We start from the raw sequence: 25,565 nt of genomic DNA, 5'->3' as shown, positions 1-25,565 counted from the left end.
TCATCCTCATTTGTTCCTACTATGAGGTTCTATATAACATTGCTGAACGGGGCATTTACAAGCTGCCCTATGGTAGCATCTTCTTCCCCTATTATTTCCCTACCAATTTTAAGTAATGCTTGAAAAGAACTGGTTCAAATAAACATATCACAAAAAGTTGCAATAATTAGTCCTCTCTTTATTTTGTGTAGACTTCATGGAGCTCAATAGGACCTCCGACCTCTGTGTAAATACAACAGTTGGCACTGAAAATTCTAATGTTATTTTTCCATTACCTCTAGCTGTGCATAGCTTCCTACTTCTTTTATGTCTTCTTGAATCACAACCTACTGTTCCATTGTTGAAGGACACCGTTGAAGACTCAGGCAATTTTCTGTTTTCTAGTGAAAAAGATGAATCATGAGACAGTCTGCAAGGGAAATGTGAAAAAAATAAAATCCTGCTTTTCTTCAGGACCCCCTTAGATGACAAAGGACTTCCAAGCTAGCTTGATTTACTTTACACAACAAAATATAGCAACATTCAGAGGAGATAAGTGAAAAGAGAACTGAGGTGCAATCCCTGCTTAGGGCAGGACTTTACCTTACACTGAGTTTTAGGAGCTTGATTAACACTGAAACTTTCATTTCTAATCATTGTAAGTAAGCAAATTGTATTTCCTATCAACCTTAAAACAAATTCACGGTATAATGGTAGTTTAGGAAATAGGTTTTATCTGTGCCTTTTTCTTCTGCTAGAAAGTTATAACCCAACAGAGATGACCTTAGCAAAAGACATTGCTTATGCATTGTACTGTGAACCAGATTCTAACCTATATTGGCTTTATGTACTGTATATAGAGCAACTGAATAAAATTAATAGGGAAATACCTTGGAAAACTACTGTTCATTCTTCTGATAAGAACACATATGCTGTATAAAGGGACACAAATTAAAGAAATATGTATTAAAAACAATATTTTTAATATCTCCAAAGCAATTAACGTTATTCAGCAAATGGAAATAATTGTGTCTATATATAGAAATAGCACTTAGACTTATATACCACTTCACAGTGCTTTTACAGCTCTCTCTAAGCGGTTTACAGCGTCGACATACTGCCCCCAACCATCTGGGTCCTTATTTTTCCCACCTCGGAAGGATGGAAGACTGAGTCAACCTTGAGCCTGGTGAGATTCGAACTGCCAAATTGCAGGCAGTCAGCAGAAGTAGCCTGCAGTACTGCATTCTAACCACTGTGCCACCGGGCTCATAGAACAAATATATAGAGAGAGCAAATATATATTTGTTCTAAACTTTCTTTAGTACTAAAAGTATCATTTTCCTGCAGAATTTGAACAGCTTCTGGGAACATTGCAGTTTTATTTACCCAGAGTACTAGCAATGAATCAGCAATGACTGGAATGACAGTGATAATTGGAAGCTCATGACTTGTTTTAGTCCAGCAGCAACGAACCCTTAGAAATAGCCTTCCATATTTCAACTTTAAAAAAAGAAAAAGAGGCACTTGGAGAAGTTACAAACTGTGCTATGTAAGAACCCTGACAGCTGGGTAGGCATCTGTCTCTTCCCACGGAACATGTTATGCTTTCTGGGCTCCTTTTATCGATGTCATGCTGGATATATGGACATTTCTGATCAATCCTCTTGTTCTGTGTTCTCTCCCTTAATCCCCATTACTGGAACTTGGCAGCATAACCAGCCTTATTTGGAAGAAGGCAGTCTTTCAACCGCTGTTGTCTTTGGGGTTGGATGTATTCTTAAAATATTCTGCTCTTGAGTTTGTACATCTTACGCGACTGAGGGATACTCTCATCAGAATGGCTTGTGACTGCAGGAACTTGCTACAGACTGATTTCAGAAGCCCAGAGCCTCCTTGTTTTGAAGTAACCTTAGGAAATGTACCTTGCTAGTTATTGTCAGTCACCAACTTGTTCATCGCTGATGCCTATAGAAAAGAAAGTTGTAAGATATCTGGCAACAACACTCTCCCTAAGTATCAGTAATGATTAAAATTAGTTCATAGCCAAGTTTAGTTTAGTAGTGGTACTCTTCATAAATTTCCAGGTTTAATATTCTTTCATTCTTAAGTCGATGCAGGGCTGGGATTCTACTGGGTCAGACCCATTCAGGCGAACCCCTTGCTGGCAGCCAACCAGTTCGCTGCAATGAGCATGTGGGCCCGCCCCCTTCCCCTGCTCTTTCCTGTGTTTTATTTCCTTTTTTTAAAAGCACAACTGATTCATGTGGCAGAAGGGTTTGCTATGCCTCAGCTGGCTTATTCACAGGGACTGCAGTAGAAGGTAAGTATGAAGAGCTTTTTTAAATGCGGAGTGTGCATTTGGCACATATGCGTGCGCAATCACTGAACCAGTTGTTATACCAGTGGAATCCCACCCCTGAGTCAATGTCTCTATAGTTAAATTCAGTTAGGTTCAGTTATTTATTGATTTATTTTATATGCCACCCATCTTGCAATACGGTATTGACATGTATACGTGGTATAATGTTTCACTATACCTTGTGGTCCTGGGAAAAAAAGAAAATAGGCCTCACAAGGTCTGGCCCCAGCTTTTCCATCTACAATATTCAATTTTAATGGTTGCTTTGTTGATTTCATTTGAGCTATGCCTTCCCTTTGTTCTGCAACTGTGTGCTACCATTACTTCCAGATGGCATGGAAATATATTTCTTGGAATTATCTTCCATTCTTTACGAATTGCTGGGAGGCACATGTCAACATATTTTTAGGATCTGTATTGTTTCCTTTTTCTTCCAAGTAGAATAAAATTTGCTGGTTTTGTTTTTAAAAAGACTTGACAAGTTTGGCTGTTACTACTGTGTTTATTTTTTTTCACAGTATTTCATGATCAACTATAAATATTCTTTCCATTAATATCTTTCATATGTCATATTTAAAGCAGATGGCGTAGAAACAACAGCTCCATGGTTATAGGGTAGACCATTCAGTGTGTATATGTGTATGTATGCCTTTGAGTTAATGTTGACACCTGGCAACTGCCTGAACAAGTCTCTGCAGCAAGCTTTCAAAAGTGGTTTGTCATTGCCTGCTTTCCAGGACCGAAAGAGTGTGACTGGCCCAAGGTTAGCCAGCTGGTTTTGTGTTAAAATAAGACTAAAACTTATACTTCTAGCATGTGCCCTTTATTTACAGGGGTCGCCAACCTTTTGGACCTCAGGGACCACCAAACTCATAATTTTAAATCCCAGGGACCACTAACTGTTTCTGTGGGCATGGCCTAATTTGTGGGTGTGGCTTGATGGTCATGTGACTGGCTGGGCATGGCTTATATGTAAATATTATAAATATATAAATATTGAATTTTTTACAAAAAAGCAACTTTTACCCAAAATTAGGCAAAATAGACAGGCAGATTGAGTTGCTCACAGAATCACAGATTCATTCAGAGATCTATCTATCCGTCATCAGCTAGCTCAGTCTGTCACATAAAATTTGCTTGCAAGCGAACTCATGAAATTTGCTAGCAAGCAAACACAAAATTAACTCACACCATGTATGTAAATATTGAATTTTTTATTTTAAAAAAGAGCAATTTTAGGATCTGTACCCAAAATCAGGCAAAGCAGGCAGGCAGATTGAGTTGCTCACAGAATCACAAATTCATTCAGAGATCTATCTATCTGCCATCGGCTAACTTAGTCTGTCACATAAAATTTGCTTGTAAGCAAACTCACAAAATTAACTCACACCATGTATGTAAATATTGAACTTTTTATTTAAAAAAGAGCAACTTTTACCCAAAATCAGGCAAAGCAGGCAGGCAGATCGAGTTACTCACAGAATCATTCAGTGATCTATCTATCTGCCATCACAAAATTTGCTTGCCTGAGTCTGCACTGAATAATAGAACCTTCAGTCCTAAGGGAGGTTCGGCTGTGCTTGAAAAAAAAAAAAAAAAGGAAAAATAGCAACTTAGCAGGCAAGTTTGCCGGGTAAGGAGTGAGTGGGTGGGGAGGATTCCCACAGGCCATGTTGTGGGCACAGCCTTGTGTTTCTGCGCAGCCTGGATTAATTGCTTTGGGGGGTGCTCTGGGGGTGACATTTCTCTGTGGCCCACCAAAAATTTCTCGCAGCCCACCAGTGAGCCACAGTCCACCAGTTAGTGACCGCTGCCCTGTAACCACTACACCAAATTGTCTCTAGGCCATGCAGATCAAGGACCCAATTAACATTGGGTCAGAATGGCAGAGTGAGGACTCTTTATTTTTCATTATTTTTCAATAAACTTTCAGAACCATGGAGCAGTTCAACCAGGGAGCAATGGCAGCATGTTTCTTCTTTCATGGCTCATAAAATCAAAGTAACGACATAGTTGAAAAGGATTTAATACCAACATCCCAAATTGAAACCTTTCCTTCCAGAAGGTTCTTAGTAATTTCTGGTTTATTATTTAATATTTTAGATCTAAAAAACTCAAGAAGCCTACATTCTCTCCTGCTCAAGAAGATAAAACCAAGTTAACAAGTTTTCATGGAGAAGTGGATCCAAGAGAAGAACTATTTGGCACGTCTGAAGATTTTTCATCCCCTAGCAACAGGAAGATATTGGCAGTCAAAGAAGGTATTAATGAATAATCAAGTTTCTTGTTATATACTCTATAGGATTTTTAAAAAGTGTCACAAAACATGGAATCTTTGGTTGTAAAACTCTGTCTTAGATTATGGATATACTGTAGTTACTTATTTCACAGTGGCAATTCCTTACCTAGTTTATTTAGCTAGGTTTATTTATTTATTGCATTTTTACCATGCATTTTCTCTGACAGATCAAATCAATCAACCAACCCCACCCCACCCCTTACATCAATAACCAACAATCTCATAGTGAATCTCCATGGCCAAGGGAAAGTTTGAACTTAGTCCTTTTCAACATGTTAACTATTACTATTACATAAATCCTTCATGCAAAATGTTTAAAAAGACTGAGATAATTTAAAGAAAGAAAACAATACTTGCATCCTGTCTGTAGGATATATAGTATCCACTTAACTTTTCTGCTTACTATGTAAAACTGGAATGGGCCATTGGTTATTCTTGGTTAACCATAATCAATTATCTTGGTTAGAGAATTGTAGTGCAACAATATTTCAAAGCTTCCTCCAAGCCTAGTATAAACTACGCTTCATTTAGTATACCTAATGAATGAAATAACTCTGTGTTTAAAAAGGAATAAGGGTCATTTTTTTCCTGTTTTCTATGCAGAAGCGAATTGGTATCATAAAATCTTATTCTCTTGGGGTTGATTTCCTCTCAAAATAGTTTGGCAGTGGAAGCTGGTGATACAACTTAGCATAATTCAGGATTCATGGCAATGTGACATAGATCAATTGAATCTGATAGTCCCCACTTTGCAGGCCTCTTTATTCTTCTATGTGGATGGGGCCTACATGAAACTGGATCATATGAAACTAGTTCTATGTTAATTCTTCTTGCACCTATGCAACTCCAATAGGTTCTTTGCCTACCCAACTCATTTAGAGCCATGGTGGCACAGTGGTTAGAATGCAGTATTGCCAGCTAATTCTGTTGACTGCCAGCAGTTCAGTTCTCACCAGCTCAAGAATGACTCAGCCTTCCATTCTTCTGAAGTCAATTAAATGAGAACCCAGATTGTTGGGGGCAATATATTGACTCTGTAAACTGCTTAGAGAGGGCTGTAAAACCCCATGAAGTGGTATGTAAGTCTAAATGCTATTGCTATTTAGGCTATAATTGCTGCTTATCACTGTATTTTGACCTGATTCTGCCTGTCTTTTGTTTAAATGATAGACGTGAAATTATTTGAAGGACCAGATCTTGGTGGAGTGGTAACTCTCGGAGATCCACTGTTGTTGATGACAGCCAGTGAAGACAAAGAACCTCTGTTAAATGTTAGTCCTGCTGAGGACGTGGAGGAACTATTGAGGTATTTGTTTGAATTGCATGATAAATTTAGTGTTGTGTGCGTATGACGTCTCTTTTCAAGCCTGTCTGTCTCAAGCAGCCCAAGATTGGAAGACAACTTCTAGGTTTAGCCTGCTAAAGCCACACTCTTTTCAAAACTGGGATTGTATAAATAAATGTGAGTAGGTATGGATTTTAGCTATAGTTGTTTCCTCCATTCTTGTAGTTCTTCAGTTATTCTTTATCATGTTTTTCTCTTCAGAACTTCTGTCCATCCTTCTCCAAGGCAGTTCCTCAGAGCTAAAAGGAATTGTGTACAATAGTCAAGAGTTAATAAATTCTGTCCAGCTGTAGGAAACACAGTAACAGAAAAGGCCATAAGGACATTGAGCCCAGCTCTGTACTAAGGGAAGGAATCAGTGCTAAAGTTTTTTGATAGATACCTGTCCTCCCACTTCTTGAATACATCTACTAAAGGGAGATCATTGCCTCCCTCAGTAATTGGTTATATTGCTGAACTTTTCAAGTTTTTCAAGCAGAATCTGTCTTATTGTGACTTAAGTTCACTATTTTCTATCCTGCATAAGTTTGTTATTCAGCTCAGGTATAAATGCATCTGAATCAATTCACCTCATAGGGTTGTTGTTGTTGTGGGGAAAATAAGAGAAAGGATTATTAGGTATGTTTGTCGCCATGAGCTATTTATAAAAATAGCAAAGGTGGGAGATAGACAGACAGACAGGCAGTCTGACTGGTTGACAGACAGACATACTATTACCTGGGTACAAATCTCATAATAATGCTTGTAGGCAGATTTTCATAATCTCTGAATTAAACCATGTACAGTATGAAAAATACAATGGTTGCACATAGGAATATACTAGATGCAACAAATATATAGTGATTCTCTCTACTAAGTTCAAAAACTCCACATTTCCATTTGTGCATTATTATTATTGTTGTTGTTGGCATATGGTCTCCATTTGTGCATTATTATTATTGTTGTTGGAATATGGCATTACATTAACCAGGAGACCACAATGCTATTGCAGACTAATAGTTTGGCTGCCAATTACCAGCTTTGTTGTGGGACATACTCTCTTCCCAAGAAAGACAAATGGCTTTTCCTGCAGCTTTTCCTACACTTCCCTAGAGCTGCATCATAAATGGGTGCTGCAACCTAGGAAGGTTTAGAGCTGGCAGGAATCTGACTGCCTGAACAGAGTACCAACTCATCTCCTCACCGAAATGGTACCTGTTTATCTACTTGCATAGAACATGCTTTTGAACTGCTAGGTGGACAGAAGCTGAGGCAAGTGATGGGAGCTCACCTGACATAAAATGCTAAGACTTGAATCGCTAGAGCAATCTGCAGTTTCATTAATTTACTGAGCCGCCGCACCTCTACACTGGTATCTGAAGTATATAGAGACTGAAGAGTAATTGGGGACTCTAGATATTTATGAAGTCATCTAAATTCTTGCATTTTGATAGAGAAAATATTTCTTACAGGTATAAATCAAACACTTTTAAGCAATTCCTCTTCTAGCAGTTCTTTGCTTTCTAAAAAAAATCATTGGATTGTTTACAGACTGAATTATTCCTATAACAGATCCATTTTGGATAAATTAATCACAGTTAATTTATATTTTACCGATTTCAATGAATCTGCTGATAATTTGACTTAAGACTGGATCTTACCAATAGTATAATTCTATATTACAGTTTCAATTTACTGAGCTATGCTTCACATTTTAACTAGAGTTCTTTGAAATTCTGTAGAATCACCTATCACCAACGCTAGGGAGGTACTTGCATTTAAATTTGGGGTGGGAGGAGAGAATGGAAGCTAGGCTGTTAGGAACATTTTAGAGTTTTAATAACCTGTTCATAATGGAAAGAAGAAGAAAAACACTATTGCATAAGGTCTCTTGGAAACATGATTCTTCTTCATTATGTATAATGGAACATTTTGTAATAACATGTCATATCAGGGACACCTCGTTCAGAGGAAAATTTCAGTGTTTTTTATGTTTAAGAGCACATCTGATCTTTTAAGATATAATGTCTCCAAGGTATAACTCTATTTTATTTGAATTATATATCTGGGAAATATATATACTCATGTGTGATGCCCCCCCCCTTTTATATTTTATTTTTATAATCAGAGATAAATATTTTGTTCATGTAAGAAAATCCTACTTTTGAGGCCTGTGAATTAAACAAGAATCTTTGGGAACCAAATCATTCACCAAGCATATGTAAATTATCATCATTTCTGAATAAGTCAAGCAAAATATCTGAAAGTTTGCAATCTATCTTTTTATGTAGCTCGGAATGGGAGAAACAATCACTTGCTAACCTGGTAATGAAACTTGACAACCTATCCTGGATGTCACTGACACAGATAAAGAAGGACAAATGTTCTACTCCTTCATATTCTCTTGTTGTTTACAGAACATTTGTAATCATTTCTACAAAAAATGAGATATTAGCGGAGCAAAATAATGGATGAGCAAGCATATGCTGCAATATATATTTCCATTGTGATTAAGAAAGAAGCTAACTCAAAGAAAGGGAGTAGCTGAAATTGGTATTTCAGCAAATTGGGGGGGAAAGAAACTTCCATTTAGGAAGTTTATATCGTTTGGCCACATACAGTATAATCATGGGACTCTGTTATACACAAACCCAAACCCAAATGTATAATGTCTGTGTTGCCTGTGTGGGATTCATCAGATATACATAGCCACAAATCTTTCTAGGAAACTCAAAATTCTATTGAGAATTGAACTCATGATTATATATAGTGCATTAGTTTTTATGAGCCCTCAAGGCACTGGTATTTAGCAGCGTTACAGGAAGGGATATATGGAGACTCTCTTTAGAATTGAATATAAAATCTACTTCTTCCTTTTCTTAAAGAAAGATGATCTGTGTATAAAGGGACGTAGATAATAAACATTCTAAAATATATACCAGTCTAAAAGAACTACATCAGCTCAAATATTTATATATTTTTTAAAATATGGCAATGACAGAAAATTTATATCCTCTTCAAATGCAGCATTCTTATTCTTAACACAGCATTACACTGCCCATCTTCTAATCCAAACCGAGATCTTGTTGCTTTTCTGACTTAAGATGAATGAGATGCACAAAGTAGATTCCATGAATATTGTACCAAACCTAGATATTATAGGTAAATTAAAAGTAGAACAAGTGCATCAAAAACATTTTAGGAGATTCCAGTTCTACCAGATTAAGAAATCAGGAATAATATTCTGCTAACAAAAAAGGCTGGAAAATGAAGACATCCTAAATTAATTCTAGGTATTGCTTTATACTATCCTCTATATAATATAATTTCCTCTTTTTTCCCCCTGGAATCTGAAACAATCCTCCCAAGGTAAAAAGTTACTGTGCAGTTTTTTTTTGTTTAGGAAAACAAATGTGAGGGCTTGATAGAAATGTATAAAATTACACATGGATGGAGAAAAAGAATAGGAACTTGTGCCCTTTTCTCATGACAGAAATTGCAGTCGTTTAATGAAACTGGATAATGGTAAATTCGGGACAGAACAAGGAAACCCTTCTTCATATAGTGGATAATGACATTAGATATAGAAGTTTGTTCCCTAAATATAATGATAGTCATCTATTGTATTATTTTACGTGTTCATGTCGGTCTTGACTTCTGGTGACCACCTGGACATATCCCTGCAGTTCTCTTGATAAGATTTCAAAAGTGGTTTGCCATTGTTGCTTCCTTCCTAGGGTTGATAGAAAGTGACTGGCAGAAAGTTGGTCGCCCTGTTGGCTTTGTGCCTAAGAAACGACTAGAACTCACCATCTCCCAGTTTTAGCCTGGTGCCTTAACCACTATGCCACCTGGCTTTCATTCATCAATTTAGATATATTTTTAAAAGACAGTGCTATCAGCGGTTACTAGTTAAAATAGCTTACAAGATATTTCCAGAAGTGCAAGCAGAAGCATATCTCTGAACATCAGTTGTTCAAATTCCACAACTATGGAGGGTCATGTTCTTTTGTTCAGTTGTAGATTTCCTGTATGTCTCTAGTTTGATCCTTACAGGAAATTGGATAATGGACCTTCTTGTTTGTAATCCTGGGTCTAGTTCTAGCATGGTATCCACAGATATTTTGATGCCCATTATGCTTCCTGACTCTGCAGATTACAGGTTGAGCTCAAACATGAAAAGCCATGGCCTCTGGAGAAGTAAAATGGCTGGATGAAGGTTTTGATAATCCAGTGCATTTAGAGGGCACCTGTTGGAGAACTGGGAATTCACTCTAACTAGCCTACCTCAGAAAATTACTTCTACACAGGAGACCATTAACTGATTAAAGATAAAGCCAACAGACCTTCTTGTTCAGGCATTGCTTGGCACTAGAAGACAGTAATCCTAAAGCATATCAACTTCATTTTAAACCTTTCCTTGTATCCTTTATCCAAGTTCCTGTTTCTACCTCAGTCCTACTTAAGAAATGCTGCCTTGTGTGATAGAGATCATGGATTTAAAGTAGGGATTAATTTAATTTTCAGTTGACTATTTTAGCAGGAAATCATACTTTATCTGAATCTGGCTTTTTTTTTCTCCTAGCTGATGTTTGCTTGACAACTGCAATTATCATAATCACTAGGTTTGTAATTTCAAACATTTTTTGCAGGATTAATGTTCAAGCCAGGGACTTGACTAGAGCCTTCACCCCCAATCTGGCTTCTGTAATGATATTTATATTAAATATTTGCCTTGCCTGTTATTATATGATGTTTAGCAATTACAAAGTAAGCATAGCGGGGATTCAGAAAAAGTGCTAGTTTGAACATAATCTTCCAGAGGCACAACAAACCTCAGATAACAGATAACAGAGTTGGAAGGGACCTTATAGGTCATCCAGTCCAACTCACTGCCCAAGCGGGAGACCCTACACCATTTCTGATAAGTGGCAGTCCAATCTCTTCTTGAAGGTCTCAATCTCCCCTCAAAGTACAGCCAACAATTTTTCAGGAATCAGAGCTACAAACATCAATTGAGTTGATAGGTCAACTTGATCACTGTTGTTATAGAAACCTTTTATTGATCTCACCATTCTGAACAAGTTCCTCAGTACTATTTAATTTTCTCTGCCTTCTCTCTCATCAGAGAAACACAGGTGGATGCTGGGAAATGTAGTAGCTTTGAAAGGTTGATGAAATAAATGAATAAATACCATAGCTCTTAAATTACAAATAGATGCCTGCTTTAGAAAGAATTTCAGTAGAGAAGATTATAAAGTCAAGTTGTTATAGCGGTAAGGAGAGAATTCTACTTGCTGAAATCACTCTTACTGTGGGGCTAGCTAAGGCCTACTTACACTATGTTATTTATCTTTTCTGGGAACAGGGGACTTTGGAGAAAGGGCTTATACTTTAACTACCGAGAAATATCAGATCTTTGATATAAAAGACATCAAAGCCAGATAAATTTTCAGAGAATGAGAGAACTATAGCAACTCAGAATGAAGATAATATTGCAGGCTTGATCAAAATCTTCACTCACGGAGAAGCTTGTAAAATCCTCACTTGTGGAGAGGCCGACAAGCTTGCTTTTCATGAGTGAGGATTTTGATCAATTCTGCAATTTTATCTTCATTCTGAATTGCTACAAGACAGGACCTGCTAAAAAAGTGAGCCCAATCTTACAGGTCAGAAGGATATTCTCTTTTTGTTGAAAAACACTTTCTCCTTAAAGTGGAAAGAGTGATGAGGATAGAATGGATGTTTGCAAAATATTGCAAAACCAGAACAGCTGTTGATTCCTTCCTCTTTATCAGGCAAATAAGTAATAACATCTTGCTTCTGTCAAGAGGCAGTTGGAATACGATAAATTAAGGCACCACTTTAAAAGTACTTGTTAATACAGGAAATGGGGGCTGAGCTCCACCTTCCAGGACACTGTTAATGTCATTCTTGTGCAAATCTGGTGAGATTGAATGATAAACTATCTTTTTTAGTTATGAGTACCCTTTGAGAGCTCAACATTAATATTTTTACATATAGATGTTTCTGTGTTTACACTGTAAGTTTTGAGCCATTTTTCATGATTGCTGAGATAATCTCTTGTAACTTTCATATAGAAATGCAATTATTTACCAAATGTGTTCTTGTCCCTAAAACATACTTTAGATACAGTGGCTTTGTACAGATGAATACTTTTTTGTTGTTGTATGAATTAGATGCAGTTCCCCAATGTAGGATCTCTTTTGGCTGAATAATACTACATCTGTGGTGCATTATAGTCTTTGGACATTACATAGCAATTATCTTGTGTTTTCATTTGGGGGGTGGTATTTAGAATAGATATTTTTCCATTAAAAGTAGGCCAAAGTTAAATCAAGATAGTATTACGATAAGATATTCAAACAATGTGTTTCCTTTTTTAAAGTGGACTTAATGTGTTTAGATTTAAAAATAGAACGTAGATTTCTTTGTTTAGAAACCTTTAAATAAAAATAGTCCATAGATGTCTGAGCTGCCTATAAATTTCTTTTAAATTACAGCTACACATTTTTTGCCATCGGATGACATTGCTTAATATTTTCAGACAGTTGCTATGCTTCGTTTGTTTTTCTGACTCCATAAAATATAATGACTTTAATACCTTCCAAAGTTGCATTCTCCTGCCAAAAGCTAAAGTCCCCACTTCCATATTGGGCCTGGATTTTTAAAGATCTCATTCTTTTATAAGATCAACCATTCATCAGGATTTCTGTAGCTAATCCACGCAGAGTTTTCTAAATTCCAGCAGTCAGTAATACAATGTCCACATTCGTTATGCTTTTTTTTTTGACATAATTTAATGATTGTGAATAGGTGATGCTTTTTCTTGTCTTAACACAATCACATGTCTGAGCATAAGACAGTGTTACCAAAAATATCCTGGTCAACTGTAATGGTGCAATATTTTCACATGGCTGCACAAATTAAAAATAGTAAAGCGCCTGGATATGGTCATGAAAATATTCTGCTTGGCTGCTGCCCTATCCTTCAGGATGGGAAAAATCAGCCTCATTTTAGGATGAAAAAAAGAAACATTTTCCTCTGTTTAGAACAGGATGGTCAGTCTGATAGCCAGGGTCACATTCAGCCTCAGGACTCCCTTTTTTATGCCCCCTAAAAAAGCCATCAGCATGGTTTTCTGCCACTTGGAGATGGAATATACTGAAAAGCCTCTGATGCAGGGGTCTCCAGCCTCGGCCATTTTAAGACTTGTGGACTTCAACTCCCAGAATTCCTCAGCCAGCCATGCTTGGAGATTGAAGCCCACAAGCCTTAAAGCAGTTGAGGTTGGAGACCTGTGCTTCAATGTACAGTAAGTTTTGAAATAAGCTGAATATCATTTTTTTTTAAAAAAAAGATGGTGGGTAATAAAACAATTTTGGGGGGAAAGACTCATTTAGGGGCAACTGAGATATGTTTTCACTTTGCAGCACAGCTGCTCTGAGTGCAGGTCTCTCCCTTTCAAAAGATAGATGGCTCACGGCTACCAAAATTTTGCCCAGCCCTGAGTTAGACAGTTGTCGGGATTCAGATGCCCAGGAAATTGCCTGATATTAAGCTCATCTGGTCGCATGAAAGGTACAGGGATTCTTGGGCTTGTGAGGTAGGTGTGACTGGGAGATGGCTATTGAATATCCTTCCCATGATGTTTGGGCTGGTCTTGGAAAAGTAACCCAACCTTTATGCTCCCTTTATTAAAATGGTTCCTGGCAGCTCTAATCAGGAATATTGGAGAAACTCTTTTTCCACTTTACTGGTATCCTAAGAGCATACAGGTAATCCTTGACTTACGACCACAGTTAGCCCCAAATGTCTGTTGCTAAGTGAGACTTGGTTTAAGCGGCTTTTGCCCTGTTTTATGACCTTCCTTGCCACAGTTGTTCAGTGAATCACTGCAGTTGATATTTTAGTAGTTTGGTTGTTAAGCGAATCTGGCTTCCCCATTGACTTTGCTTGTCAGAAGGTTGCAAAAGGGGATCACATGACCCCCAGGACACTGCAGTGGTCATAAATATGAGTCAGTTGCAAGTGTCTGCATTTGGATCATGTCAGCATGGGGAAGCTGCAATGGTCGTAAGTGTGAAACCACAGTAATAAATCACTTTTTCCAGTACCGTGGTAACTTCAAACGGTCACTAAATGAACTGTTGCGTTTTGGTTTTTTTAAACAAATTTTATCAATTTTCAAAGACAATACACAAACAAAACAAAAAACGTAAGAACCTAAAACATCTTTTCTAAGAACTGCTTAACAAAACAAATAAAACATCTTATTTAAGTACAACATAATTCTAAATTATCACATTTCCATACGAACACAATTTAATATGCATCTTATGCATTCAACTTCATATCTTATTACTCTTTTTCCAACTTCTCACTGTTTCTTCCTTTACTTCTGTTCAATTTTATTCATTAAACTTATACTTTCATCTATTTCATATTACTATATTTCATATTATTACTGTTTCATATGTTCTTATCCAACATCATTAATTCTCAATAAACAAACATAAACAAACAAAATACATAACATAAAGACATAAAACTTCTTTCTAGAAAGCGGCTTAACCCTGGGTTACAACTTTTTGTACAGACATAAATCAAATTAATGCTCACTTTATATACTATTTCATATAGTATATATGAAATATATACTGTTGCATTTTAAGTCGAGGATGACCTGTGCTGGATTACCACCTGAAGATTTAAGTGGCCAGTTTGCATTTGAAACTCCCACGTACAGACCGAATGTGGCCCTTTACCATGCTTGTAATGGGAAGAGAAAAACAGGCATATACTAACAAGTAGTCCTCAGTTTATGACCACAATGGAGCCCAACATTTTTGTTGTTAAGGGAGAAATTGGTTAAGTGCCCCATTTTACAACTTCATTTGTCACAATTGTTAAGGGAATCACTGCAGTTGTTACCGTGTTTCTCACAAAATAAGGCCAGGTCTTATTTTTTTTTGACCCCTGAAAAAACGGCTAGGCCGTCTTTTGGGGGGTGACTTAATTCCCCCCCCTTGCATCCTCGGGTGGGCGGGCGGCGATGGCTTGGATGTTGACCTCGGCGTTGGTGGGGCACTTCGTATCGGGAGACCTTCCGCCACCATTGCTTTTCTTTCTCCTGAACCTGAAGGGGCTACCTGGGAGAGGCCGCCTGAGGCAGTGATAGCACCCACCCATCCGTGGACAGGGAGGCGAGGCTACGGCAGCGCTGTTTCCCTGGCCGGCGGGTCCGGCGGAGAGAGCCCGAAGCCGACCGTCCTTTCCACCCCTCGCCCAGCCTGTCCCCATCCCCACGCATCTCCAAATGCGCCGGCAGCTCCAAACGCTGCAGTGGCATGTGCATCGGGCAGAGGCTCTGACTTGGTGGGGCTCAGCTTGGGGGAGGACGCGGCGCAGGCCATCGCCTTCCCTTCCTGTCCATGGATGGGTGGGCGCGATCACTACCTCGTGCGGCCTCTCCCAGGTAGCCCCTTCAGGTTCGGGCTGGAGGGACTTGGGAAGGAAGCCAAGCTTGGGTTGGCTCAGCTCTTTCACTTGGCAGGTGGGCGCGCACCCGCGGCTCACTTTCCCGGCTCTGCCCAGTGCTCTGGCGTGGCCCTGGCGGGATGAGTGGAGGGCCTGGCGGGGAGGGTCTCGCTGCCTTGGTGAGAGCTCCGCCACCGGGCAGGAGGGCCCGCCTGTCAGCTGCGCTGGGCACTGCAGGCAAAGCTCTTCGCGCTCTGCCCGGAGCCAGGCAGGGATGGATGCTGGGCACTTCTCCCGGGGTGGGCCGATCCTGCGCTGTGGCCCCGGGAGATTCCCCTCCCCACGTGGGGTTGGGCTGCCCTCTCGGGCAGGGGAGGCTTTGTCTTACCGGTAGTAGGGCGTCGTTTTTAACAGAATTGGCTTTGCCTTCGAAGGCGAAGGGAAGGCGGCAACAGGAGCGCCTGAAGCCGAGTGTCTCCGCCGGGCTCCGGTTGCAGGGAGGAGCCCTGGCTGGCCAAACATCGTGGCGTTGCTCTAAATGCTGTGGCAGCATGGGGAGAAGGGAAAGCAACGATGGCGGAAGGTCTCCTGGTAAGAAGTGCCCCACCAATGCCGAAGTCAACGCAGGCAGCACCATATCTGGCTATGCAACAAAAGTACTTCCTAACGGCAACCCCCCCCTCCATTTCCCCCCCATTTTGCATGTTTAATATAGGCCTTAATTTGTGGGGAGGGGCTTAATTTGATTTTATGCCGATAAAACATTCCTATTGGGGGAGGCCATATTGTTGGAGAAACACGGTAAGCTAGTAACCTGGTTGTTAAGTGAATTCAGCTTCCACATTGACTCTGCTTGTGAGAAGGTCGCCAAAGGGAATCACTACAATGGTTGTAAATGCGAATCAGAGGTCAAGCAACTGAATGTAAATCACATGACCCTGGGGATGCTACAACAGTCAAGTGTGAAAAATGCTCATAAGTCCTTTTGTTCCATGCCTTTGTAACTTTGAATGGCTGCTAAATGAACTGTTGGACCACCTGTATCATGTTGGATGTGCTCAAATAAAATTAAAAAAGGCATTTTCTTTGTTTTTTTCCTTTCAGAGTTGAAGATGATTTTGAAAAAATGTTGCAGGTGAGCTCTAAGCCCAAGCTTAAACCCAAACCCAACGTGGCCTCTAAGCCAGCAATACCTAGGAAGCCGGTGATACCTGAGAAAAAATTCTCATCTTTTCCAACCCGAACGGGACAGCCAGCGGAAGAGAAGATCCAAAGAATGGATGAGATGGACATTCTCAAATACATTCAGGAAAACGAATCCATCAGCGGTGCAGAGCCGAGTCTTTTCTGAAGCATTTTCTGCGCGTGGACTTTCCAACAAGAAGGATTTCCACCTGCCACTTGGGTCCTGGATGTCTAGCATACCTTGGACCCGTGTCCTTGGTTGCCCTTTTGATTGGTCCTTTAGTTCCATTGTTTTTTTAAACAATGGAACTTGATATTGGGGTTAGAATTCTGCAAAAAGTTAATGAAGTTTTTGACACAGAGCCATGATGTTTTAATTAACAATGCCTTGTTTTTAAAAATGTTAAAAGAACTGCGCCGATAAAAAGAATGTTGGTAACCTTTGAGCCAAATGGATTATTTGGCTTGAAAAGTATCGGAGGTCAAAATTAATAAAAGGGACTAACATGGTTGGATTAAATATTGACACTAGGTTGACATTGTTGTTGCTGAATAGAAGTTGTTTATTTCCAAATGGTTTTCAAAACTTCTTGGAAAAATATCACTGAAGTGCAAGAAACATGCATAAAAGCATTTTTCAGAGTCATATTTCTCCTTTAAGGGTTATAATGCATTGAGTCTAGATCCTTGGGAGACTGCCTAAGTGCTTTCTGAACAAATAGCCTTATTTGTCTCTCAATTTTCTGATCAGATGGTAGGTTTTTGTGGTACGCTGGAGTCAGCCTGAAATGTCTACAGAACATGGCAGGGAAAGCGTCTGAAAAAGATTCCAGAATAATGATGTGAATGATGGCTATTTTTAATATCTTTGTAATTTGGGGATAGTCTCATCATCAGCATTAAGAAGGGTGCTTCTTTTTGATGCTAAAGACTCGCATCTTGCAAGTCTTCAGTGGGAAGAAAAATATAGTTTGTTAGGTGCCAAGCGCCCTGATGCTTCTGGCAGGATTAGGAAAATGAACAGCAACACCTCAGTTTTGATAGTTGAATTATATATGACAGTTGAATTAGATAAGAGCTAATTAATTATTTGACAGCATACTCTTGTTATATGAACATCCTGTGTTTTTCACTCAGGTGACCCAGTCCCGACAAAGTGAATTGAGCCATAATACCAAATATTTGATGACTCGTTAAACTGTCTGGCTTGCTTTCTGAATCTAGAACTGAGTGAATGCAAAAAAGCAATTAAAGCACTTTAAAATATGTACATGTTTAATGCATAGTTTTCCATTTATAATTACATAATGCTTTATTTTAAATAAAATATGATTAAGCACTACTAATACAGTATTAAATGTTTCCCTTGAGGAGTAAATAACAAATATGGCTGGAACAAATTATAAGGTGGTGCAATAAAATAACAGAGAAGTTAGTTGTACAGGATGGGTACCATTTGTTATCAGAATGGACAATTCTCTCCTGCTGAAAATCCTTGTTGTAAGGGGCAATGAATCGAAGAGGAGAGAAATGCACAGTAAAAGTGTGGCCCCAACCCATTTGCCTTCTCTTCGTCATTCCTTTTTCTATTTTAAACATCCCTTTCTTCCATGCCAACTGTAACCAACTCTTCTCAAAGGTCTACATTCATCATTTTTCAAGTATTTTTGACATTGATTCTAAGAGGGCTGTATAACATCAAACCTATTCTAAACAGAATGGTATCCTTAAAACAATTCCTAATTTAGAAATGTTATATTACATGCAGTACAGTACTAGACAAGGGGTACCATGAATATGTTGATGTAGTTTTTTCTGAATATAACTGGTTAATGCTGAGAAACATCTTGACTGCAGCTGAGTTATGGTCAGTTGGGGAAACAACCTGCATGATAAAGAAGATGATAAAGAAGACAAGTGGCTATAGATAAGAGAGAGAGAGCTGGGAGAGGTCTGGTGGGTTTGGCTGTGCCAAAAATGAGGCTCACCTGTTTCTCTGGCCCTATACTATTGCCTGTTCTCCTGTCAGATGGGAAGAGTCAAAATCAGACCAAATCACAGATAAATGATCCAATAAAAATACACAATCAAAACTAGAAATGGTTGGTTGCACAAGCATTGTAGAATGTGACAGTATAGTTGGATTTGATCTGCCTGTGATAATCTTGCAAAACACTTGATATCCTGGAGAATCTTCAAAATTCTGTTTTTCAACAGGATATCTGATTGATATGTTTTATGTCATTATATCAAAATGCCAAATAGAATTCCACAGATTTGTCTCTAGTTTACTTTGGTGACTTGACGATCACCATACAATTGTTTTTAAGTTTTTCTATATTTCCTTGTAGTTTCTACCGAAGGCTTTTAATTTTAAAATAATTATTTACTTTCGGGATACAACGTATGGTATTTTGCCCTAAATATTACATTGGAGATGTATTTTACATAATAAAGTATATTTCTGTGCTATATTGTACCTTTGAGAGATGAGATGGAATAAATGCACAATAAAAGTTACTGAACTAAACTGGAAGAAAGAATTCTTTTATTTTAAAAAAAGAGCTGTGTAAGGTTTTGCATTGTGTGCAGGTGGGCCTTGACTTACAACCATTTGTTTAATGACTGTTCCAAATTACAGTGAAAAAAGTGACTCCTGACCAGTTTCCACACTGACATGAATTTTTGATCATATGACTATGGGAATGCTCTATTGTAGCAGCCCCAGAGTCACCTGATCAAAATTCAGGCACTTGACAAGTGGCACGTATTTAGGATGGTTGTAGTATCCCAGGATCAAGTGATCACCCTCTATAACCTTTCCAGCCGGCTTCTGACAGGCAATGGGGGAAGCCAGATTCACTTATCAACTGAACAGTATGAGATTAAACTTTTTTTTACTACCGGTTCTGTGGGCGTGGCTTGGTGGGCGTGGCAGGGGAAGGATACTGTAAACTCTCCAGTCAGAGGTGATGTTTGCCGGTTCTCCAGAACTGGTCAGAACCTGCTGAATACCCACCTCTGCAACTGAAGTGATTCACTTCACTTCAGCAATTTGCTTAATAACTGTGGCCAAAAGGTTGCACAACTCAACTTAACTGTCTTGCTTAGCAAGGAGAATCTGGGATTTAATTGTGGCCATACGTCAAGGACTACCTGTAGCATTGATTGCTGGTTGTCCCCTTTTCCCCATAAAGACAAAAAAGGACTTTGTTGTAAGACTTACAAAGCAAGAGGCGTTTAACTCCATAAAACACAACATGCCCACATCAACCTGTGCTTTCCTGATTTAAGACCTTAATTCATACAAGGTTAAAAAAAAAAAACTAACTTCATTCATGACATTCAGTTAACTATGCCTAAAAATCAGGTGGCTATTAAATAGCGCTCTTGTTTATTTGGGCAGTCAACTAAAATAAAATGGGAGGAACAATTCTGGAAACAGCTAGTTGTTACAGCAATTTTAAACTTCAAAGGAAGTGAAATGCAGAAAAGTAGTTGGGGAGAAGATGATAGTAGGCATTGTGGTTTGTTACTCTATATATCACAAAGTTCGTTACTCTATATATCACCACAGTGGTGAAGCAACTAGAACTGAGACTATTAGAACTAGAAAATGAGGACCTTTGAATTCAGCAGGACTTGCTTGAGCAAATGAATGTTCACTAAGAGCAGTTTTCCTACAAGGAATTTTAATCACACTGAATAAGGGAAAACACCTTTTAAGATCAAACGCTGCTTAGTTTTTCATGCCTGAATTCTCTATTTTAGGTCCTTTGGCTAACAGGATTATAAAATAAATCTTTAATATTGCAGCTAGGGGATTAAGGCCAGCAAACTATTTCCCAAGACAACCACTGCTGAGCTGAGAGTAGAATACAGCTTCCTAAAGTTATATCTATTGGCATCCAAAAGAGCCCCAATGGCTCACTGACACTAATGATTTACGATTTAAGCAGCTGTGGAATTAAGCCATAAATGGTACTCAGAAATAAATCAAAATTAGTGGCAACCCTTCTTGGTTTGCTCAGCTATATCATTCTGGACAGCAAATAATAGCTTAAGTCTGCTGTCCAAGCCAGCATGAATAACAGTGATAGAGTATTGTGCCCCACAATATCTGGATGGTCATGGCTTGCCCATTCCTGTCCAAGCAAAAAGCATAAATGTTTAGGACCTTGAATTTGTTCCTGCTGGAAAAGTATCGAGTGGGTTTCCATTCATGAGATGCTTCCAAATCCCTCCCCCCACACCCCTTCTTGATTATTACTACTGCAAAGTTGCTTTCTAATAATTTACTTTTGAATATACAGGCTCGTTTTCTGGGCCATCAGAAATTATGTTCTATTGATACTGTAAAAACTGTAAGAGAAATAAGAAAATGATTATTATTCCATGTGAAAACTGCAAACTTAAAAACTAAAAGAGTGGGGAATAACAATGACTTACAGCTCTTGAAAAATATAGGAAGAACAAAGAAGCATTATAAAATCTAATCATACTGTTTATTGTCATAACTCTTTTACCTGCATGGAAAACCGCATCGCCTATGCTTAATAGTGAGCATATTTGCCCAGAAATAAACCCTGATGTGTTCAATGGGCACTTAAGAATGCAATTATAAAGTTCTTGTCTCTGGTTTTGATGATCCCAGCAGATGTGCTGTTTATTCCTTTGTTAGTCATAATTTTATGGAACTATAATATGGGGGGTGGGGGGGTGTAGGGTAGGCAGAGGCATTACTCATTTTTCTCTGCGATTTATGCCTACACAGAAAGAAAACGTTCAAATAACCTGCAAGAGCTAAGCTTTTATTTGATCACCTTTGCTGAGGGTCTCATTTTATATGCTCAAAAGTTTAGCACATGCCATTTTAAAAAATGACTATGGGACTATAGCAAATCCCATTTCTGAAGTCAGCAGATATGTCAAAACACTCCAGAAGGATGATTCCTAACAATAATAACTTCTTGGCTGTACTTAGAAGAATGAACATTCTGATGTCCTCTAGACATTTTGAACCACAAGTCTCCAGAGCCCTGGACACAGGCCATGGCAACTGGAGATCATGAAAGTTGAATTAAAAAACAAAAACATCTGGAGGATACTTTTGAGGCCCTCTTGTGCTGGTTTCAAACATTCACTCTGACAACTTTGAATGATAAAATTCAGGATAAATTGCTGTCTGGTCTGGAAACTGCAGAGGAGGAGTTCAATCAGCTTATATCTGACCCGAAGGAGACAAAAAAAAGTTGGATGCCCCAAAGTCCAACGTAAGAACAAAGATGTGGATAAAGATAGAAAGCCAAAGATGGAAAGTTTTCAGTCAAGTAAATCAGCCAAGTGAAAAGAGTTAATTCAAATCAGAACAAGCTGGAACCAGAGTAGGTGTAGCTGCAGGAGATGTCTTAACTCTCTGCATGTCTTGTAAAAAATCAAGTGCCAAGAATTAACAAGTTAAACTCAGTCTCCATTACTTCAGCTTCTTATAGTTGATTTTTGAGCTATGGATTCCTGGATGGTGACCTTGCTTTGCTTCCCTGATTTGTGTCTGAATCTCCTGATTTCACCTGCTTTGTATATGCTAACACCTGACATTCATTCCTGATAATAGATTCTTATGTGCTGATTTTGCCTCCCGCTTGCAACTTCCATCAGAGACACCGGCCTTGTGCAGAATAGTTTGAAGAAATTGATTTAGAACCCAGGCATTGTTTTCTTTTTTTATTGTGGATAAATTTTAAACTGATGGGATGGCTGTATGGGCCAAATTAGACAAGGTAGGATTGTACCAATGCGTTTAGTATGGAGTTCTGTTATTTGGAGGGGAAAAACAGAGCTTAAAATTGTGAGAAACCAGGTGAAAATCTTTTTCCTTTGTTGTTTTTGATGAAAACTATTCTTTTTCAATAGAAGGGAAGCCTCCACTCTCATTAGCAGAGACTTTTCTGCTAATCTAAGGGGGGATATATGCCCAAATGTCTTCTGATAGGTTCTAGAACAGAGCAATGATGTTATTAATGCATTCTGGTTGTAATTTGTTCTTTAAAAGTTATCAGTTTATCAAATATCCAGGGTGTTCTTCATTTCATGAGTTGAAATAAACTTTTTTGATGATCCTAATTGTTGGATAGAAGACTCAGTACCCCATGCAGATATTAGGTGGTATTATGGAGTTGTGCTAGAGCAAGGGTCTCCAACCTTGGCAACTTTAAGTCTTGTGGACTTCAACTCCCAGAGTTCCTCAGCCAGCAAAGCTACAGCAAAGCTGGCTAAGGAACTCTGGGAGTTGAAGTCCACAAGACTTAAAGTTGCCAAGGTTGGAGACCCCTGTGCTAGAGGATGGCACTATTAAACAAATACTTAGAAGAGACAGAGAAGGGGCATCACTGCTTGCCCATGTGAGAAAAGTCACATTGGCGAATTTTTCAGTGCAATTTTTTTCCACAGCACATATGTTTTCTTGGTGTCTCATCTTGGGTTACTCATTCCGAAACCTTACTGTAAGTAAATGTTTGAGAAAATGCAAAAATAAACATGGCATCCAAAATTGTATCTGTTCCCTTACAAAGTAAACAGGAGATTAACATGAGGCTACAGAACCATTCCAGTAATTGAATCCCTGAGGTTGAGACCTGTCAGGGTTTTCTGGAGCAGTTAAAGGCATGATTTGTTTCCTGGGGTTTTTTTGTCACGTGCATTTCATAATACTTGACTTTAGCACTGTTTCTGAACCTCATGGACATCTTAAAGCAGGGTTGTCAAACTCAATGTCATTGTTTTAAAATATCCATGTGGAGTAATGTAGGGTATTTTTCATAGTTCCACATCACCTGAAGGCTATTAAAGGGCATGCCTATGTCATATCTGGAGGCTATTAAAGGGCATGTCACCGCTGACATGTGTAGTATCTATTTCATCAATCTAACTTAAGCATGATGTCAACATTAATTACTTTATGCATTTTCATGGAGATATGGCGGTACAAGCAATTTTTTGCAACCTATATCAACCTATATTTCAGTTCAGGAGGCCACGTGAACAAATTAAGATGGTGAGGGATTCTTATGTGCAGATATGCACATATTCTTATGTGCAGATATGCACACTTTCACATCCACTTCCACACATTAACACAAGCTGTAATCACACATGTTGAGGCATGATTTCTGCATTGACTTGTTGAATAAACAATAATTTGCTTTGTTCACTTTTATCCATTACAATATTTGGATAAGTTCATATTCTAACTCTTACTCCATTCATACTCTATATGTTCCATTCTAACTCTTATTTTATCTTACTCCACCTGGGATAACAACAAAGAGAAAAAAAAATCCCATTGGAACCAACTATCAAGCTGAGAATGAGGAGACTGATATTATAAGAAGAATCATTAAATTTTCCTGAAATTGCCAGATGTAAGATTTTGACCATCTCACCCTCTTCCCCCAAATATCCACAGATTTGTGCTAAACTACTGAAGACTTGTGAGACATCAGAAATAAAATCCTGAAAGGTCTGGCAGTCTTGTGAGATGCTGACCACTTATTTTAGAATTATCATTCTTTAGATACTATCAAGAGATGTTGGAGTGCCTTGGCATCCACAGTGTGTGGATAAAACCTGTCTTAGTCATTCATTTGCCCATCATCTTTCACTACGATGAAAAATGATAGCATTGAATGACCTATAACTGGGATGGGCAACTACAGCCCCTTTAGAACCTTGGACTTCAGCTCTCTAGCTGGCTCAGGAATTCTGGGAATTGAAGTCCATAAATTGTGAAGGGGCCATAGTTGCCCACCCCAACCTACAGAATGAAGAAACTATCTCCCTCCCACGGATGCATCTGTTCTAATCCCTGACGCAATACATTGAAATGAATTGTGGCCTGGTGTGCCAAAACTTTTAAAAAGTGTGGAAGTTACATGTTTCCTTCCTGTTACTAAACAAATATACATCACAGTTAAGACTAAAGGCAAAAATCTTAAGAATATGAAGACTTAAAGTCCATTGCACGGAATACAAAGAATTCTGAATGCAGTGCCCCTACAAATAAAGTTCATTGGATATTATAGTCTGCAACACAAATTCATAACGATGAAACATTTTCTCCACAAGCTATCAGTTATTAGCAGTGATAAGAATGGGGGTATAGATGCTTCTTGGTCACAGTGGCAAAGGAAATTATCATCCTCTGAACAATTTTGGTTTTAAAAATCCCCATCTTCCCAAACGCTTGCCAACAGGTTTCCAACACACTTTGCAGTCTTAGCTTCTTCGGTTCGCTTATTTATGAACATGGATCTCATACAATGAATATATTGTTTCAGGTGAGCGGGATGCGGCAGCGGCTTAAACCAAAATTGCTTTTCCCAGAGCTTTTCTATATAAAAGCTTTACTGATGTGCCCAGAGGAAAAGCTTGGATTTGTGGGTTCACAATCAAGCATTAAGTTTGCATTAGGGCAAGTTCCTTCTACCATCTTCAGGCGTGGGTGGTGGTTGTTATTTGCAGGTCTTTGTTTAAGGCACAGATGAACAATATTTTGTTTTTATTTTAAGGATCACATTTTAACTTGATGCCTGTCCATAATGGGTCAGAATTTTTTTAAAAAGCGTAATCCACTATTGTCATTTCTGGCACCTTCTTTTCTCATATGCATTTTCCACTCTGATTTTCTTCAAAGGCTACTGGAAGAAGAAGAGAGCTTTCTTGGAAGGATTCTGATTTCATTATTTGCAAAGGACTTATAAAATTAGGCTAAAAAAGAATAGAGCTACAGCCTACCTGTGATTTTTACTATTTGTTCAATTGACTTAATTTATTTGAATTCTGCTATCTACTTTGGGAATAAAGTCGATGCTATGGTTACCGGAGCGAGACTGCAAAAATCCAGAGCGTAACTCTAT

At 38.6% G+C, this 25,565-nt stretch overlaps 1 protein-coding gene across 4 annotated transcripts in view; it reads left to right on the top strand.

The window, feature by feature from the left end:
* The window catches only part of HS1BP3 (HCLS1 binding protein 3), a 96,240-nt gene that overhangs the window by 26,805 nt on the left and 43,870 nt on the right, over positions 1–25,565 (top strand). For 2 of the 4 annotated variants that reach the window (XM_026695348.2, XM_087917862.1), the window contains exons 5-7: positions 4,445–4,602; positions 5,811–5,946; positions 16,570–19,180. In XM_026695348.2, the coding sequence (XP_026551133.1) occupies positions 4,445–4,602; positions 5,811–5,946; positions 16,570–16,816 (541 nt within the window). In that variant the 3' untranslated portion in view covers positions 16,817–19,180. Of the gene's footprint in view, positions 1–4,444; positions 4,603–5,810; positions 5,947–16,569; positions 19,181–25,565 lie in introns of those variants that run through there. The other 2 variants (XM_087917870.1, XM_087917872.1) reach the window with 1 other exon arrangement.

This window comes from Pseudonaja textilis, chromosome 1 (assembly GCF_049901715.1).
Source record: "Pseudonaja textilis isolate UNSWEBS1 chromosome 1, rPseTex1.2, whole genome shotgun sequence".
Taxonomy (NCBI): domain Eukaryota; kingdom Metazoa; phylum Chordata; class Lepidosauria; order Squamata; family Elapidae; genus Pseudonaja; species Pseudonaja textilis.
This window is presented reverse-complemented; position numbering and strand designations above follow the sequence as displayed.